The sequence below is a fragment of the Nilaparvata lugens genome, chromosome 11 (genome assembly GCF_014356525.2).
Source record: "Nilaparvata lugens isolate BPH chromosome 11, ASM1435652v1, whole genome shotgun sequence".
Classification (NCBI taxonomy): domain Eukaryota; kingdom Metazoa; phylum Arthropoda; class Insecta; order Hemiptera; family Delphacidae; genus Nilaparvata; species Nilaparvata lugens.
The window spans coordinates 39,799,338-39,820,281 of NC_052514.1; the positions used below are offsets into that span (position 1 = coordinate 39,799,338).

The 20,944-nt window shown below is 39.2% G+C and overlaps 2 protein-coding genes across 2 annotated transcripts in view; one reads left to right on the forward strand and one right to left on the reverse strand.

Annotated features, from left to right (window-relative positions):
• LOC111055247 (forkhead box protein N3) overlaps positions 1-20,944 on the reverse strand; it is a gene marked incomplete in the record, with an annotated part of 201,843 nt that overhangs the window by 64,495 nt on the left and 116,404 nt on the right.
• LOC120353696 (prolyl 4-hydroxylase subunit alpha-2-like) lies at positions 4,038-6,132 on the forward strand. The gene is given in 3 exon segments (XM_039438426.1): positions 4,038-4,781; positions 4,783-5,386; positions 5,389-6,132. Coding segments are annotated over 3 exon segments (1,593 nt in total). The 5' UTR covers positions 4,038-4,334; the 3' UTR covers positions 5,931-6,132.

Below are 20,944 nucleotides of genomic sequence, written 5' to 3' on the forward strand. Positions count from 1 at the left end.
GTAGACTTGAGATGCGCGGGAACACTAGCGGCAGGTGATAAATTTTCATAACGGCAAGGAAAGTTGTGTGAGTGCGCCACACCAGATTTTTTCAATTTCAATTCAATTTATCCCACCAAAACACAGAAAACAGTTCAAAGATGTGACAAACAGAAAAAAAACATCATGCTTTTCTAGTGAGGATAGTACGATGTTTTTCCCCTGATTATATATTATTGTTTTCATAATTGTTGTGATTTTGTTTACAATAAGATATATTATAAGGACCGGTTTCCGAGCTCGGGATTATCATTATTATTATTTATTTATTTATTACATTTAACATCATAATATCAAATTAATGATTGGGAGAGAATCAACAGCATAAACCCAAAACTGTTTCCGTCCTAATTTTGATTGAAATAGTCCAAATAAGGTTATGTTAACATTTTTATCAAGTTAAGTTCTCGACTTTTAACAGCTGGAGTCAGAAAATTGGCTTTCCGAAACGGGGAAAAGTCGTAGTCCACGTTTGAATTAAATTTCGGAAAACTAGAAAATTGAACAAAAGTAAAATAAAGATAAATAGTGTAGTTTCAGCTATTTTGAATTATTTAGGAGTGTTTCATTTCGTCAAGGAAAAACGTTTCCAATTATAGAAATGAGAAAATGAAGATTATCATAATTCAGTTTCAATTCAATTCAAAAATTAATTTATTTCGCACAACATAATATTATTACAAAACATTGTACCGGCAAAAAAATAAAAATAAAAATACTAATGAAAATCAACTTTCAAAAAAAAAAAAAACTTATTTCAACATTATTTGTTTTGCTTTGGAGGATAAAAACATAAAGCGAAATAAAGATGGGCACACCTAGACACAAGCCCTATTGGAGTGCACTTATCTTAAAACAAAAACTGTTTTACATAAAAACTGCGACTACGCCCCGTTTCGTAAAGCCAATTTTCTGACTCCAGCTGTTTAAAGTCTAGAACTTGGCTAAATCCCGAGCTCGGAAACCGGCCCTAAGTGACAAAACTGTATTTTTATATTCTTCAATCAAATCAAAAATTTTAATCGCAATACAAACAATAAATTGAGGGTCCTGCCAAACCCGAAGGTTTGCAATAGTGATTGTAAAATGTTTTTTTTTGGCCAATAAAGATTTCATTTCAATGTGATTGAATGGTGACTTTGTTACAGACGACCTGTCGCAAACGTGGTACAAGAAGATCTACTCGTTTTCGAAGGTGAGCGAAACGCTGCTGCTCGGCTGGGTATCAGGTCGCGAGGCCGAGTATATAGAATCTCTGCCACAGCAGCAAGTGGCTGATACGTGCACTTGCATTCTGCGCAAGTTCCTCAACGACCCGTTCGTGCCCAAGCCGAAGCTTTGTGTCAGGTTAGTTTGCTGCTTCTATAGTGAGGTCCACGTTATAATGGCAATACTGTTGCTGTCCTTATCTATCATACAACAAAACAGATGGCGCTGTCTCCCTCTAGCTTTGCAATGTTGTCAGTTTGCCAGAATATTTTATTTTTACTTTCGACAGTGCTGTACAAAAGTAACTCAGCCGCCATTTTTTTTTCTTCATTCTATCAAAATACTTTGGTACACGAGTAGTATAATTAATTAAAAATGTATTTTTGAAACAATGAAATAATTTTTAGACATAACCGTATGAGAAACACAAATTAAAATACCTGAAATGACATTTTAAAAGTTGATAACTAACCATCAACTTTTATGTTTAGAACTATTGAAGTTTATCCTAAACTTCATCCATGCTTCAGTTAGCCAACATGTTTAGGTTAGACCTACTCGTACCGGTATAAATAATATTGAAAGGTTATTTTAGAATTACCTATTTCCATTGAAATTACTTATTTAAAAAGGATTTCTATTTTTCTATTATTTTTAAAAGATATTGTAATAGAATACCTACCAAATAACTTAATTTCTGTTGTTTTGAAATTCAGATTGGTGTATCACAGCTTTTTAAATTAGCTGCCATTTCAGATTTGTATAAAAATAAAATCTGATCTGAATTAGGGAAGCAAATTATGAAAAAATATATTTTCTTGATTAATTTGACATTAAATTGATTATTTTATCAAGGAAATGATAATTATTATTAGATCAAATTTAATGGGATGATTGAGTAACAGCTGTGTACAATCAGTGGCGAAATAGAGAGACTTGGCAACATGTTTCTCCTATCTTTCTTCACTGCTATTATAACGTGGACCTCACTATAGTTACTGATAAGACAGGCCTCTCGACTCCTGGCCCTTGAACGCTATAAGAACTTCAAGCACGGTTTCAGCAGGAACTAAACGCGTCGTTAGAGGAAGCTCTTAGCCCTATAGCTCTATAGTTAGCCCTAAAGCTCTATAGTTAGCCCTTAATTGACAAAATTGGATTTCACAAAAAGCCGTTAGAGCTAATGAGCCGTTATAGAGTTAACCGACCAAATTTGGTCAGTTAAAGCTGGGTTTTCGTAGTTAAAACAATTATGTTTTAATGGGGCTGGTTGAGCTTATACTTTTAAACAGCAATATGTAAATGCCGTCGTCGACCACGACAGGTAGAGAATCTCAATTTGTCCACATAACCTAAAAGATTATGTCCATTTATGTTTTAATGGGGCAGGTTGAGCTTATCCTATTATATTAAGCGAACAATTTCTGTATTTCTATATCTGGTTATTTATTTATATTTATATCTGGTTATTTATGTTCAACGGATCTCGAAAACGGCTCTAACGATTTTCACGAAATTCGGAACATAGTAGGTTTATGATATAAAAATTCGATTGCACTAGGTATCGTCCTTGGGAAAACTTGCTGAATGACATTAAAAGGATAATTCATCCTTGGCTGAAACAGCTGAGACTTTCATCGTCTGTGGATAGTGAAAAGTGAGTGAGTGATTCTGTGGAAAATCAAAATATCGCATCCCCGAAATTCATAAGCTGACGTATAGCCAGCTGTGAAATATAAACACGATCATTTTAGAGAATTGTGTTCTGTTTATCAATAAATAAAAATAACGATCAAAGCTCGGTATTATCATGCCCCGATATTACTTTTAAATAGCAATATGTTGATATTATTAGAAATGTTTAATTCTTTAATGATAAAGACAAATAATAAAAAGTTATTTGATCAGCTGTTTTAGCACACTTGAAATTTGAACTATATGAATGACAACAATGCTAGTCGTCGTCGACTGCGGAAATTTACGCACAAACGAAAATGCACCTTAACTTCTGTAATTTGTCGTAAGAAAAAAATGGCGGCGTTCTGTTCACTGTCATGTTGAAAGTAGTTTGTTGAGGTTATATATGTTTCAATTATCTCTTTGCTGCTTTTACGATTAAGAAAATTTCTATTCTCAATAAGATTGATTAAATGTGTTTTTTACTGCTCGTGAATGTTGGGTCTCTTTTTCTTTTGCTAGCTTTAGGCTACCAACATGACAGAATGGCTTGAAGGCATCCTGTAGCTTTTGAAATTGATTGGGCCCAACTAAAACTTTGTATCATTTACAAAAAAAAACTACTTATGGAATAATTATTAAAACACTACAGCCAAATTTCAATTTACTAAATTATACAACTAAATAAATGCACTATAAATATTATCAATTACTAAAATTTGTTTGCTAATCACTACTCAATTACTGGATAACAAACCTCGTGGTTTCAGAATCCAGTTGGATTTTCTAGGTTAGGTTTTACATGCTTACAACGTTAGACAAGTGTCATGTCGGCTCACTGCCACCTCGATCCACTCTAATCCTCTCGTTTAGTAATGTAGCATTAGTTTTCGTTGCTGAAATCAAATTTCTTAATCTTTCGTTACATCATGTGCATCTCCCCATCAACCCACAGATGAAAAAAATGAAAATGAAAATGAAAAAATTCTCTATTAGGCGGAGTTAGGACTTTTAAGTCCTCTCTACCACTCAACCTCAACAGAGGTTGTCTTACCTTAACAGATGTTGTCTTAGCAAATTATAAGTTCATATTATTAATTTTGTGATTGAAATTAACAAGTTGTTTCGATTTACAATCAACCATACATTGTTATAAGAAGAACACCAATTAAGTTTTACTTCAACAAGCATATAGTATACAATTGATTAAATTTGTATTGAAAAGTTGTGTCGCTGAGTCAAGTTTCGATCAAAACAGAATCAAATTTCAACTTTGTTGAAGTGTTTCTCGTTCAAGTATTTTGTTCAAGTATGTAAGTGACATAAAGTACCACATATGTGTGATATTTTATTTCGCAAAAGCCTAGAGTCGTTCTAAGATTAAGTACTTTGAATATTTTATCGTAGCAATGGAGTTGCGTTTTGGAATTTGTGTGTTAGTGCTCAGTGCAACGGGAATCGTGAATGGTGATCTGTATACAGCTCTGATCGATCTGGAAGCATTAGTTGAAACAGAGGCTGTACTCCTCAGTGAACTGGACAATTACATTGGTGCAACAGAGCGTCGGCTGTCACAACTCAGAAGACTTGCAGCTGAATACAGCAGAGAACACAGTGAGGCGATTTTAGATGTGGGCGCCTACCTTCACAATCCAATCAACGCATATCGGCTCATCAAACGGCTCACCATCGACTGGAAACACGTGGAATCGTTGATGGACGATTTTGGCGAAAAGGAATGGTTGGAGAGAAGGGGGCGGTTGAAGTTACCGTCGGAGGAGGATTTGGTGGGGGCGGTGTTGGGTCTGTTGCGAATCCAGGACACCTATCAGCTGGACACCGCCTCCCTGGCCCGGGGGGCAGCTCAATGGTGTCCAGTACACCACTCACCTAACAGCTGACGACTGTTTCCAGATAGGTAGACTATCGTGCGTCAATCGCGACCACTACCATACAGTGCTATGGATGTCTGAAGCTCTCAAACGATATCATCACGAGGAAAATATCAAACGATATCATCACGAGGATAACGACAGACGAAGGGAGATACTAGAGTGCCTGGCATACTCCACTTACAAGCAGGGCAACGTGCGATCGGCATTGCAGCTCAATGATGAATTGCTGAGCATTGCCCCCAATCATCTGTTTGCACTTAGTAACCGCACGATCTACCTGGCAGACATCGAAAAAGGGACAGAACAAGTTGTTGAAAATCTGCTAGATGATGATACAGAGCTCTACTATCAGCTGTGTCGCTCCGCCCTCTCTCCCTCTCCCATAGTGCTCTCTCAACTTAAATGTCAGTACGTCCACAGAAACCAACCTTTCCTCAGGATTGCGCCGTTGAAAGAGGAAGAGGCCTATCTAGACCCGAGGATAGTTTTGTATCGTGACGTCATCTACGACGGCGAGATAGACGTCATCAAGAAATTGGCTTTGCCTAGGTTACGACGTGCTACTGTCATCGATCTTGTGGCGGCGTCGAGGTGACAGCCAGCTATCGGATTAGCAAGTCAGCAGTTTTGTGTGATGCCGATCACCCATCCATTGAGCGACTGAAACGGCGTATCGAGATGATGACCTCACTCACCATGTCTTACTCACCAGAACTATCAGTTGTCAACTACGGCATAGGAGGCTACTACGAGCTACATTGGGACTTTGCCTCAGGACCATGTAGGGATTTAGTGACTTACACGGGGAACATAACCGATGGCAATAGAGTAGCTACGGTGTTGTCGTATATGAGTGACGTGGCACAGGGTGGGGCCACAGTGTTCCCATACCTAAATGTGACCATTCAGCCGAAGAAGGGAACAGTGCTAGTCTGGTACAACATGCACCTGAGTGGAGAGGGAGACTTGGCAACTATGCATGCCGCCTGCCCTGTCCTCCTCGGATCCAAGTGGGTCACTAATAAGTGGGTCAACGAGCGAGGTCAGGAGTTCAGACGGCCGTGTGCATTGCACAGACAGACTCGTCATTCGACAAACTGGTACAGCTAAATAGAGACACCATTATCACTAGATAGTCTTGTTGAACATTTGTTTTCAATTATTTTTGATGCAAAACAAGACTTGGAACTTTTCAAGCTGGTAGAGCACAATTTAATCACCAACCTTTTGGTGAATTCAATATTTCCTTTTCTGACAACCGTATCATGTTATAATATAACAAAACATATTATTTGAATTATGTCATGTTGTGTTATGTTTGAAGGGAGGGTTTCATGGTTCCAAAGGCTCAAAGTACCCCACACGTCAACCGGAGCTTATTGTGTGTCCCAAGTAAGTTAGGCAAACTAATACCGGTGTCCTTTACAAGATCCAGGAGTTTCTACCTACTCTAACATCCCATTCATCACCTGATTGCTTGCAGCCAAACAGAGCCCTTTTCCTTGCCCCTAGTCTCTTGCATCCCATTGTGATATGCTTGGCAGTCTCTTCAGACTGATAAACCCTCGTGACCTACATGAGTTCCACTCCTGGCCTTCTTTGTAGTTCCTTCCGCTTAGGAAGGGGTCGCCAAATTGGCTCTGGGCCTGGGCACTCTTGACTCAGCCTCTTGACACACATTTTTGCCTGGAATTTCACCCATCTCTGGTCTCTTGGGATAATTTTTTTTGCCCCACCGAAACTTTGCAGGGCCTCGCCCTCGCCTCTCCCAAGAAGTTTTGCCTGAATGGCCGCCCTTCTTTGAGCAGTGGTGAGGTTTGGTTTCTCCACCCGATGAATAGGTACATAGATACTTCATTATCACTAGATGTTGCGTTCAATCATGTATATATTACTATTAATTCCTTAAAACATTACTAGATGATTAAACTAATAAAATATACCTTGTAATAATGGAATCGACTACACAGTGAAATATCGAGGTGTAATTCCCCTGGAGAGTAAGCTTGAGCTTGTGGAAGAAGGAGCCAGGTGAACCTTTGGCGAGGTAATATAAAACATTACTAGACATGATTAAACTAATAAAATATACCTTGTAATAATGGAATCAATTACACAGTGAAATATCGAGATGTAATTACCCTAGAGAGCAAGGTTGAGCTTGTGGAAGGAGTCAGGCGAACCTTTGGCGAGGTAATAGAATACAGCAAATAAAGTAAAACCAATCTTTATAATGAAATTAATATATATCAGATGAAAATAAAATCATCAATACAAGAGTAATTCACTGCAGGGATGTTACTGATTATTCATATTCGTCAAGTGAAACCTATAACATGGGATATTACTTATTGTGTATGACCAATGTAGTAAGAAATGCTATAGCCAAAACTTTCTACTAGAACATTGGTCATTGATCCAAGATCGCTCGCCGATATCCCATATCCCAGCCATGACAGTCAACAAGATACTTTTCCAAATTTTTGATCTTGTCTTGGGTTTTTCTGTCTTTGAATGAATTTGAATTAAAAAAATGTAACCCAAAATCCTTCTGGGAGTACACCTCTTTAGGTGCAATTCCCTAGCGATGACTCGAGACGCGCGGCTATAGAACATAAACTCATCATTCATTAAAACTTACTTGCTTACAGACTTTCATACAAACTTACAAATCACAATCAAATTCATATAAATAATTCACAAAACATGGAAAACAAAATCCAGTTTCATACATTAGAAATTTACTAACAAAAATACAAAAGCTTTCATTGAAACTGAATAATAATTTAATATTTAATATTGGCGTTGTCAGCAAAACAAAGTTTATGTGCTAGCAACGAGCGTTCAGTAAGCACTCCAATTTGAGAAAACTAGAGAAGAAAGTAACTGTAGAAACAAAAAATTTAGCAAACACTTCAAACAAAAAATTAGCATGCACTTTCAAAAAAGAAAAAGAAAAATCATGATAGTGGAGTAGACTTACAATTCATTAGAATAGTTCATTCATACAACATAAAAATACAATGAATCATCAAATGTAAAGAATTTAGCCGCAGGTCTCCAGTCAAGGAATTGGAAATTTACATTACCAGAAACATTATTGAAAAATAATAATGGACATAGTAACCTTGCTTGATGCCTGAGAGATTATTATTAGAAGGTAAAATATCAATAAATTTCTTGATAATCATTTTGTGCTTCCTTTCAAACCTATGTACGAGGGTAGGCTGATAAGTTAGCCAGCCGACTACTCCGAGAAATTCTCGCAGTTTCTTTCTGGTGGTGGGTGGTTGGGCAGAAGTCACAGCTAGGATAGCCTGCGGTTTTGCTTGGTTGCCCTCGGAGGTGATTATGTGACCGAGGTATTCAAGTTGCTTGCCGGCCGATCTGGCATTTTGCTGCTGAGACAGAGAGATTGTATAGATTTAACCGTTCAAACACTTTGGCTAAGTGGAGTAAGTGTTCTTCCCAGGTATCCGAGTACACAATGATGTCGTCGAGATAAGCGTAGCAGAACTTGTCGACATATCCACTCAGTACCTTGTTCATCATGGATTGGAAGCAGCTGGGTGCATTTTGTAGGCCAAAAGGCATGACCTAAAAATTGTAGCTTTTCACCGTAGGGAGTGGTGAAGGCCGTGTAAGGTCGAGACTGGGGTGCAAGTGGTACCTGCCAGTATCCCAACCGTAGGTCGAGTGAGCTGAATATTTTTGAAGTTCCCAGGCTTCGAATGACGTCCTGTAGGGTCATCTGCGGTGCCGTGGCTGGAACGGTGATGGAATTCAGCCATCGGTAATCGATGCAGAACCGTGATGTGCTGTCCTTCTTGGGGACAACGACGATTGGAGAGTTGTAAGGCAAATCACTGGCTTCTACCAGGTTGCGTTCCTTGAGGGCGGCAACTTCAGACTCGATAATTTGTAGTTTCTCCCGTGAGTATCAGTAAGGCCGCTGGCTGCATATTTCTGAGCTGTTGAGTTGAATTGTCATGGTGGCGGCCGTGGTGATGGAGGGTGGCATCTGCTCCATGAACAATTTTGCGTGTTGTTGCAGTAATACTGTTAACTGTCGGTGCTGGTCACTGGGTGTGTCTTCTAGTAACTTGTCAACCAGGTGAGTGTCCATCTCTACTGAGACTGGTGGTTGCACTATCCAGAAGATTGTACCTTGCTGCGTCTTGCCGTAGATTAGCCTGTCTTGCTCAAAGTCAAGCACTGCCTTATTCTCCCGAAACCATGGTCGTCCCAAGATGATGTCTTCGCATAGGTCAGGTAGACCTAGGAAGGGAATATTTTGAATGTGCTGTTGGATCTGGAGTTCCAGATGTCCTTGTATGGCCGTTTTGCAGCTAGTGGGACGGTTGGCCAGCAGTACAGGTAGCTTCAGCGGTTGGATCCGTGTACCGTGGTCGAGGTGGGCAGCTCTCACGAAGTTGTGCGTTGTGGCTGAATTGAGTAGAGCGTGTAGTTGTTTACCCGCGAGGATGACAGGGATCCGGGGTAGAGTCTGTCCATCTATCTGGATCACGTCTAGGTTCGGTGCTTGGCTGGGCGGAGGGCTGGTGATGTGGTTGTTGACTACTGGGGCGGCAGTGTTGGTGACCTTGTCGGTGACTGTGGCCAGGGCAGTGTTGGTGACCTGGTGGCTGACAGCGATCCCAGTAGGTGGCGGGTGCGTGTGGGTCACAGTTGCATGTTCCTCCCCAGGCTGGTGGTCGATGACGCGCTCATCGTCGGCTGGTGATGTTGTCCTCTCGCGGGCCAGTAGAGGCGCGGCTGCTGGGTGCTGTGGAGTCTCTGTCAGCCGGGAAGAGCAAGGGGTCTTCGGTGACATTGGAAGGAGACTTAGCGACGCTAGCAGGGTCTACGGTGGCGTGACGGGTAGGCGATCGATCCGTTGTGAGTGAGACGGTCATGAGTGACGTCTGGGTGGTTGATGCGCAAGGGTGTGCCAGACGCGTTTGCTGTTGTGAGACAGTGACCCGGGTGACGACTGGTACTGGGTCATTCTTGATAGCCCATGGAGCTCGGCTGCTGGGTACCATGGAGAGTCTCCGTCAGCCGAGAAGAGCAAGGGGTCTTCGGTGACATTGGAAGGAGGCTTGGTGACGCTGGCAGGATCCACGGTGGCATGACCAAGGATGACTGGCTGGCCGGTTCGGTGATGGTTATCGCTTGTAGTTGGGGTGGTGACCTGCGAGGCTGGCGCTGTGGGTCTTGCACCTCATCGTTAGTGGACTCCTACTTTCCGTGCTGGAGGGGTGGAGTCCGAGTCTCTCCAGTATCGCCGTTTCCCTGCCGTTTATTCGCGAGTTCTGGGCAGTCGCGATGAAAATGCTTGGCCGGGCAGTAATGACACTGAGGAAGCTGGTTGTAGTTGAACCTCAGCGGCGGCTCTCGATGGAGTGGCCCTGCGGGTGCCGTAGGTTGAGGCGGCTTATATTTTGGTCGACTGTTGAGGTCGGTTTCCAGGTCGTTGGCGATCATGATCAGCTCTTCATAGTTCGTGGGACGAGCAGCTCGAACTAGGGTGCAAAGCTCGGAACTCAGCTGACTGATGAGCAGGGCGATCACCTCGTCTTCATCCAGGTTGGTTCCTAAGCGCTGCTGTAGTTGGAGCTTCTGACGGATGAATCACTCCACTGGCTGGTTCGGTTTGTGGGTGGTGCCATAAAATTCCGTGTGAGCGGCTGCGATTTTATGGGCTCCCGAGAAACGGGCCTGAAGTCGGTCATGGAACTGTTCCCAGGTGGTGACAAATTCTCTGTAGTCTCTCCACCAGGCGGTGTCGTTGTCTTGTAGTTTCGCTTTTAGAAGCATGACTCAGGTATAGCTGGGAATGTGGTGACCCTGTAGCAGCTCGGTGCACTGTCGCATGAAGGTGATGGGGTCTTCATGGAGCTTGCCGCATAAGAACGGAAGCAGGGTCGCTATGCTGGTCAGCTGGCTGAGGTTGCCGGTGTAGCTGACATCTGGAGCCGGTAAGTTGGCCATGTTGCTGGTTGCGGTAGTGGCGTGACTAGAGGTTGACAGTGGAGCAGTCAGGTTGACGGTCAGCGTGCTGGGTTGCAGGGTGGTTGGTCGAGCGGGCTCGCTGGTGAAGGCGGGTGGCTGCGTTGCCCCGGTTTCGCTGGTGGAAGCGGGCGGCTGCGTCGTGCTGCTGTCGGTTTGACCAGTGGTCTGTGCAGGCCATTTGGCGAATGTAGACTCGGTGTGCTGGCTGGTTGACTGCATCGAATCTTTGGTGGTCGTATTTCCACTGTCTCCGGCTCCGGTTCTAGTCGCTACCATGTTCAGGTGTTATGGGCACCACTGGGAAATTGCCTGTTCCCAGACAGGTATTCTGAATTGAAAGATTCAGAGACACATTTTGTTGAAAGAAAATAAGTTTGAATTTTTTGTGTGAAAAATTCAAGACATACATTTAGATGAAAAATTTTAAGACATACATTTAGTTGAACATTTAGGTTGACATTTTGTTTGAAAAAAAAGTTTTGACAGTGGTAACAGGTTACTGTATCTTCATACAGTGAGTGGCCCCACGTTGGCAGGCGCCAATAATTGATATGGCGGAAGGTGTGGCTCGTTCATCAATTGGGCTAGTCAGTCGGGTCGAGCGAGGGGTTTGTTACCACTGTCTAAAAAAATGGCTTTTGGTGGCCCTGAAAAGGGCCAAGTTTGTTGCTGGTGGCCCTGAAAAGGGACCAAGATTGTTGCTGGTGGCCCTAAAAGGGACCAAGGCAGGTTAGATGTTTAGTAGTCGTTGACTGGCGCGATACCACACTGCGCGAGGGTCCCGGGCAGGTCCATCTGGTGCGAGAGCAGGCCGGCCGGGGCTCAAGTCAATGGTTCGCAGTCTCCACTCTGGTTTACCCGGGCTACGGAGAGGGCTGACCGGGTGATCTACTAGCCAGAGGTCATGCCGAATCTCCGCCGGGAGGACCTCCTCGACCACTTCCTCGTTTAGAATGGGCCTTCGGTCAAACCCCGGGAAGGCAGGGTCGTAGGCTTCCACTGCACACACTCCGATGTCGGTTCGGCACCCAACCCGCGCATGCAGAACCGCGCGCCAGTTGTTAGGCTGGGGCGCTAAGTCTTGGGGCGCAGCTGGCGCGGCGGTGTACAGCCTCAGCCTCTCCTCCACCTGGCGAAGCCGATGTAGGGCCCTCCTCTTCTGGGTTCGGCGGCCGGCTCGGTTCCTCCTAGGCATCGGCTGGGTAGTAGACAAGGAAGACACCTCAGGTTGCGGTTAGTCTCACCGTGGTTCCCTCTTGGGCCTGCTCGCTGCTCTGCTCCTGGTCTCGGTAGTGGTCACGGCTGGTAGTGGTCTCTGGTAGTGGTCTCGGCTGGTGGTCTCTTCTGGCTCTTCAGTGGAAGGCTGCTAGTGAGCAAGTGCTATCGAGGGTAGCTGAGTAGCCCCCTTTTATTCACAGTCCCCGGGTTCACCTGCGCTGCTATTGGCCGGCGGTGCTCGGCCAATAGAAACGCAGGAATGGGTGGTGGCGACTGAGGCGCACCCTGGTGGCGGGTGGGTCAACCACTCATTTGGTTGATGCGTGGCGTGGGGAGCAGAGCAGAGCGGCAGGCTGAAAGGTAGCGAACGCGAGGGAGGTATCAAGCTGAAAATTAATTGTTTTTCACAATACAAGGAGCATTGTTGTCAGGTGTACCTGGAAATCTATTTGAGATAGTGCGCTCTACCAGAACTCAGATTGTAGAGCACAAAAATACGCCCAGAGGGATTTTGAATTATACATATAAATGGATAACAATCGGAAGATATTGTTGATCAAAAACTAAAATTCCTCAAGATTAATTTTTTCTTCAAATTTCACTCATTTTTGAAAAATCATAACTCAGTACTAATTAGAGATAGAGAGTTCAGAATGATCTCATTCTATTCAGAATTTTATAATCTAGAAAAAAGACATGAGCAAATTTTTCTGTCCGATTACGAGATTTGGCAGAAAGAGCTGAAAACTGGAAAATGAGCAGAAAATACGGGGTTTTTGGGCCACCCTGTATCTAGCACAAGGAAATTTTGCATGAAGAAATTGGTTCTGGACTTCTCTTTTGTACCCAAATAATATATTGAAAAATCAGAACTACAATATAGATTGCAAGCACACCCCCTTTTGTTATGTCTATATTGACTGGACTATAATGAATTGTGGGGAAAAAGGCGAAATATAAGACGGAAGAAATAATTATGTTCAAGAAGAGTAGAAGTAGAATCAAAGTTTAACCCAGTATTATGTATAGAAGAAAATAAGAGGAGGCAAGTAAGCAACTAGAAAGTGGAATTAAAATCAAGAAGGAACTTGCAATGCTTTCTTTGCAAATACTGCAAACGAGGCAAACTAATAAAAATTGTAAACATTTGGAGGAGAATAAAGCATACAAAACAACCTAGAAAAAACTCAAGAGATCTAGAGTACAAGACAGTAAATACAGTCACATTCCTACATTTTGATACAGAGTCAGTATCTGTATTATAGTCCAAATGTGGTGGTGGATTGTGGAATTATTTTTCAAAGCACGTCGAAATGTGGACGTGGCGTTGAAAGGGGAAGGGGAGACAGCAGTTTGTTCGGCATGTGGTGACGTCATCATGACACATTCTCACTGCGTGGTGTGTCATGTGTGACGCTAGTTTATTGAGCCACGTATTTTTCAAATCAAACATAACCTCAAATATTTGTGTCACACAGTTGAGAGCACAGCATTCTCGTCCTTCTCTCTCTTCTTCTTTTCCTTTTTTGTTTCTTCTTCTTCCTCTTCTTCCTGATCTTCTTATTCTCCTACTACTTCTTCTTCTTTTCTTCTTCTTCATCTTCTACTTCTCCTCCTGCTTATTCATCATCTTCTTCTTCTCCTTCTTCTTCTTCTTCTTCTTCTTCTCCTGCTTCTTTCTCTTCTTCTCCTCCTGCTTATTCATCATCTTCTTCTTCTCTTCCTACTTTTTCTTTTCTTCTTCTTCTTCTCCTGTTTCTTCTTCTTCTTCTCTTTTTCTTCTATTTTCTTCTTTATTCTTCTTCTAAATCTTCTTTCTTCTTCTTCTCCTGCTTCTTATTCTACTCCTCCTTCTTCATCTTCTTCATCTTTTCCTTTATCCTTCTTCTTCTTCTCTTCTTCTTCTTCTTCTTCTTCTTTTCTTCTTCTTCTTCTTCTTCTTCTTCTTCTTCTTCTTTTCCTGCTTCTTCATCATCTTCTTCTTCTTCTTCTTCTTCTTCTCTTCTTCTTCTTCTTCTTCTCTTCCTACTTTTTCTTTTCTTCTTCTCCTGTTTCTTCTTCTTCTTCTCCTGCTTCTTATTCTACTATTCCTCTTCATCTTCTTCATTTTTCCTTTTTCCTTCTTCTTCTTCTCCTGTTTCTTCTTCTTCTTCTTCTTTTCTTCTTCTCCTGCTTCTTCTTCTTCTTCTTCTCCTGTTTCTTCTTCTTCTTCTCTTTATCTTCTTTTTTTCTTCTTCTAAATCTTCTTTTTTTCTCCTTCTTCATCATCGGTCTTCTTCTCCTCCTTCTCCTCCTGCTTCTTATTCTACTATTCCTTCTTCATCTTCTTCATTTTTCCTTTTTCCTTCTTCTTCTTCTTCATTGTCGTCATCTGCTACTCTTCCACCCAATACTCTGACTTATTCTTGAAGAAAGACTTTTCTTCCTTACATAGCTTTGGAACAAAAATGCCTCTAAACATGGAACAGACAACTTATACACTTGTACATAACCTGACTTATTTCTCACTGATCTACACTTTTGATTCAAGATTAATACGATTTTGAACAATTAACAATTCTAACAATACAATACTCGTATTAAAAATACTTCACTTAAAATGGGCTACTTTTGTACAACTTTTTCACATCGTATACTTTTTGAGATATATAAAAGTAAATTTCTGAGTTATAGATTTAAATTTCTGGTAGTTCATTATATTTATTTGTAGTGTACAAGAGATGAGGCATCGGAGCAGAGTTGGAAAAGGATGAACTATCAGCTTTGTCTAATAACTGTTATAAAAGTAAATTTCTGGTAGTTCATTATGTTCCTTCATGGTCTACAAACTATTAGACATCAGAGCGGTGTTGGAAAAGGAAAGTGCTATCAGCGGCAGCTTTGTCCAATAACAGAAAATAATAGCAAACAAATCTGAATCACATGCTTACTCTTTATAACTCGCATCAAACGATTTGGCAATCATGCCGAGTTGGAAAATGTTAGAGCTATCAGCTTTGTCTAATGACAGACAAGGATAACAAACCAATGCTAATCATAATATTGTGACTTTATAACATAAACCTCTCTCTAGAAACAGGATGAAAAATTATTGTGAGGACTTGCATCAAACGCTTTGGCAACAGGGCGAGTTGGAAAATGATAGAGCTATCTGCTTTGTCTCACGATAGACAAGGAAAGCAAACGAATGCTAAAAAGATGCTGACTTTATAACGTGAACCTAACAAAAGAGACAGGATGAAAATTGTGAAAACGTTTTGCAAACAAAAAAGTGTAAACAAAGCCACTACGTGTTTCCAACACATGTGACGTTAGATGTATGCAAGCAATCACTTCAATGCATGTTTGGCACTTGCCCTTGTTTTTGTTTAATCAGAGAGAGAGAGCGAGAGAAAGAGAGAGTGTGTGTGTGTGTGTGTGTGTGTGTGAGAAGTGTGAGAGAGAGATAGTGAGAATGAGAGAGAAAGAAAGAGTGAGTGAGAAAGAGAGAGAGAGAGAGAGAGAGAGAGAGAGAGAGAGAGAGAGAGTGAGTGAGAGAGTGATCGCAAAAGTACTTATATACGCATATACTCACATGATATACCTGTATACAAATGCACTGTACAAATATATACTAAATACATATGCACATTGCATACTTCCTAGACTCAGTTGGCGCCTCACACTATTTGTTATCCAAATAACGGATCATAACTATGTGCTTGAACTAATGATTATGTAGTTGTTTTCATGGTGTAGTGATCATTAGTATGTTTTGACATTATATTTGTCAAAACACTTGAGAATAGGATAAATATCATAAACTAGTCGTGTTTTGTTGACCGAGCGAAGTGAGGTTCAAGATTCAAGTCGACGGTTTGGCATTTCTCTTAATGTTTAAATGTTTGAATGTTTAAATGTTGCGCATTTACGGCGAAACGCGGTAATAGATTTTCATGAAATTTGACAAGTATGTTCCTTTTTAAATAGCACGTCGACATAATATATACAAGTTTTTTGGAAATTTTGCATTTCAAGGATAATATAAAAAGGGAAAAGGAGCCTACTTCATACGCCAATATTAGAGTGAAAATCATACTTAAGAATTATTCATCATAAATCAGCTGACAAGTGATTACACAGATGTGTGGAGAAGCCAGTCTATTGCTGTATTTCCATAAGGTCTATAGTTTCAATCAGGTACTTGTGGATGAAAATACTGCGTGTCAAACTTTTAAGTGTCAAACTATACCCTATTGATAGAATTAAACTGTTCATTACCCAAAGAGTCAGATTGCAGTCAAATTGCAAGAATAAATGAAGTAACCAAACTATTAATTAAATGTCAAATGAAAACTACAACATAAATCCTATTTTCATTATTACGTATGAAGTTGAAATTTTTCATGGAGATAAGAATTTTTCACAAATATCGGAGATACTTTTTGTGATTTTGATGAAATTACTGAATTGTTTGGCCGGTAACTTGGTTGAACGAAATATTTTATTCTAATTCTCACAAAAAATACACAACAATCAATTCACTGACATAATTACAAAATAATAAAAATTCTTATTTGAATCAATATAATGCAACCTCACCAAAACACAAAAAATACACCAATTTCCTAGTTCTGCAACCTGAACAACGAACAATGAACAAACAGTCAACGAACAATAAACAAACTTTCAAACTCCTTATTTGAAACAGATACACTTCACAAGTTGAGCAATAATAAACTGACTTCTATAGCACAATCTGACAAACAGCACTGGATATCTAAGTGTTGGACTCAAGATAACTGACATTACACCATTTAACAACACACAATCATCGCTTTGTGACACAAATCAACAACACTGTCAGACAAAGGAGAAATAATTCACACCGGATTTGGCGTGAGTTTCCAAATAGATTTGCAGATTAAGTTGGGTTTTGGTTTATGAGTCCTCGACCACGACAGAGAGAGGATCTCAGATCGACTAGATTTCAATTTGTTTAACCTGAAATTTGTTTAAGCCTTTATTCATCAAATTGTTGACTTAATTCCCTGTAAGTCCATCGAAATTATCAGCAACATTTCAGCTCATTGTTCAACTTGAATATTGAATAGCAGAATACAAACTGTAGAATTATTTATAGAGAATAGAGTACTCAGCGTTAGGCAATTGTATATATTGTTGTTATTAGGGTATTGAAAAACATCAAAATAGGAACCATATCATAAATCATAGCCATAATACTAGAATAAGAGAACGTTACAACCAAGAAGTACCAAGGATGAATACAGCATTTGCGCAAAGATCACTAGGATATTATTAGGGCCTACAATATCTAATAGAATACCATTAGAAATCAAAAGAGAGGAAAATTTCAATAGCTTCAAAAGAAAATTAGACATTGGTTATTCAGTATTGGGATACAAAGTAGTGAAGAACTAATAGTAAGTAGGATTTAGTTTTAAGTAGTATTTTTTTTTAAATAAGGTAATTTATAGGTAGAAAATAGTACCTCGGTTTAGTATCTTTGTACTAGGTGATGCTTAGGATAATAGATATAGTTTTAGATTTTTTGGATTTTTTGTATTATCTGTTGTAGCATAAATTAGTATTAATTTGATGATAACCTCGACACATATATTATATAGTGAGGTATCATTTTCTAAACCCTGAATATTGTTATATTATTGAAAATGTATGAAAAAATATGTAATGTATGAATTTATGAATAAACTTCTCCGAATGTGTCGTCCAACATCCAGAGAAATTATTATTATTATTGAACTGTAACTGAGGTACAACCATTATTTTATGATTGGTGGTTGATACGTCGTGGCCAAGACAGGACACGTCCACAGTGGGCGGAGCATACAAACTTCAGCAATGAGACACGTAAACTACATCAAGGATTGAAGCAATTAGTAACTAACAAAGAACTACAGAAGAAATAATAATTTATCTAAAGAAAATTGTCTATTAGTGGGCTATTTATATATTATGACACTGGTTTTTATTAGAATTTTCAGTACGTTTTCTACCTAATTCAGGCATGTCAACAGCCAATAGGAGATGAGTAACGGAAACTTCAGCCTATCAAGAACTAACCAATGAGAAAGCAGAGATTTTGTCGTTAAAGCAACAGCTAATAGGAGTTCAGTAAATTAAGAATATTCAGAATATACAATCAGAAAATTCAGTGTATCACAATCTTAGATGCTTCATACATTACTAATCATACGTATTTCTGATAGGGAATATTATTACTAGTAGTTCTGTGAACAGTAGACCTCACGCAGTATTCCCATCCACAAGTACCTCATGTCAACTGTTTTAAATGTTAACAAAATCAGTTCACGTTTGAGTTTGTATTCCATAATTTATTAATATTTATGTTAATTTAAACAATGAATAGAATATATTTCTATTCCAGAATTTATATAATATTCATCCAGTTCCGTGATAATCTATCCATCTAATGAGAATTTTTTTTTTCAATCAAAAATATTATAATTTCTTCAGTATTATTTAGTTCATTTGATTATTTTTAATCACCTATTGAATTAGTTTTTTCGAATGTGAGAATACTGATACTGATGGACACGCATAATAATACCATGACTGCAAAACAAAATATTGAAACAAAAGACCATAAAGCTGCGATTAGACCAAATTTATTAACAAAATGTTAATAACTCAATCCTTATAGATTAGATTAGATTGAACATAACTTATCATACACATGATGAGCATGTGTGTTTGTCAACTTGCGTTCAATCTAATAGAATCTATAAGGATTAACAAAATGTTAATAACTTTGGAGTAAACCCAGCTTAAAGATGCACACCTCTTCAAGGTCTTTGATTGGAACTATAGACCTTATACAAATACAGTAATAGACTGGCTTCTCCACACATCTGTGTAATCACTTGTCAGCTGATTTATGATGAATAATTCTATAGTCTGATTTTTACTCCATTGGCGCATGAAGGAGGCTCCTTTTTCCTTTTATATTATCCTTGAAATGCAAAATCTCCAAAAACCTTGTATATACGTCGATGCGCAATTTGAAAAGGAACCTGTCAAGTTTCATGAAAATCTATTACCGCGTTTCGCCGTAAAGGTGCAACATATAAACATTTAAACATTAAGAGAAATGCCAAACTGTCGACTTGAATCTTAGACCTCACTTCGTTCGGTCAATTACTTTAATCATATCACACTTTTCTAAATTTCCATTACCGAAGCAGTTCTTCTTCACTTGCTCCATCCCACTGCTCGCCAGTGAAATAGAGAGAAGTTACAGTTTAAAACACGTGTTAAAAATATAAATTAGGAGGGAGATAACGTATGATGATGAGTGAGAAAGTGGTATTAGATGAGAGAATATGAAAAGAAAGAGAGAAATAATTAAAGAAGGAAGTGATGACAAATGAGCGATGTGATGAACGAATTTCGTATATTTTTACAAACACGTGTACTAGAGTCAAAGTTATAAATCAACCGAGTTCATAAAAAGTTTAGAAAATGGAGTGTTGAGGAAAGTAGGAATGAGAGAAAGAGAGAGATTGAGAGAGAGAGAGAGAGAGGAAGGGAGAGAGAGTGATAGAGAGATAGAGAGAGAGCGAGAAAGAGAGAGAAGAAATAAGTCAGAAAAGAGTTTGAAAGAGTGAATGAAAATAAGACATTTTGATTGATTGATTGAGTACTTTATTAATGTAGATTAAAATATATACTGGCTTATACACTTATATACAATAGCTTACAATACAGCAAAATTATAGATGAATTTACATAATATAGACTAAGAAAATAATTATTGAACTGTATATGATATGAAAAAAGCAATTGTAATATAATAACTATAGATAATAATATATGTTATGCATCTACATAAATTGGCGGAACTTTGGACATATCAATGTCCATCTTCGGAAAGAATATTAAAAATATCCTCCCCACTAACTCTCTACCAAAAAAGGGAGAGAGAGTGATTGATTGATTGAGTACTTTATTATATATACTGGCTTATACACTTATATACAATAGCTTACAATACAGTGATAGAGAGATAGGGAGAGAGAGAGAGAGAGAGCGAGAAAGAGAGAGAGAAGAAATAAGCGAGAATAGAGTTTGAAAGAGTTAATGAAAATAAGACATGAGTGAGAAGTAATAATTTTAGAGAAAGGGAGAAAAATAATAGAAGAATGAGTGATGTAGTGGAATAAAGAGAAGAGATAATTTTACAGAGCAAGAGAGAGAGAGAGTTAATGGAAGAGTGAGTGAGTGGGAGAGAGAAAATGAGTAACGGAAATCTTAAATAGAGATGCACAATTTTCAAGAGATGCACAAGTGAGTGAGAGAGAGAGAGAATGGAAGAGTGAGTGAGTGGGAGAGAGAAAATGAGTAACGGAAATCTAAAATAGAGATGCACAATTTTCAAGGTAAAGTATTACACTCAACGATGTAGTTCAAACAGCTTGCAATAGATAGCCTCTCAGTTGAATTCATCCTACTGGAGTTACATGATTAAATTTAATTACGTAACAAAATTACTTATGTAATGAGCGGTACATCAAATTTATGTACTTTGAAATTTGATCGTTGTCTACATAAGCGTGGAATATCTACAAAATATTAGGAGAGTAATGTGATATTTCAGGGATTATCAGCTCAAGTATGAGATCTAAAAACGTCATAAGAATTTTGTTTATTGATTTATAAATTTATTTATTTCGATTATATCATAGAGAAAAGATAGCAAAATCTTTTCTCTAATCATAATCAGAATTTTCTTCTCATAATCTTCTCTGATCTGAATTTTATTTATGACTAGAAGGTAACCCATGCTTCGCAAGGGTCTAATTGGAATCTTGACAAACTGAAAACATGAACTACTGGAATCTTGAATAATG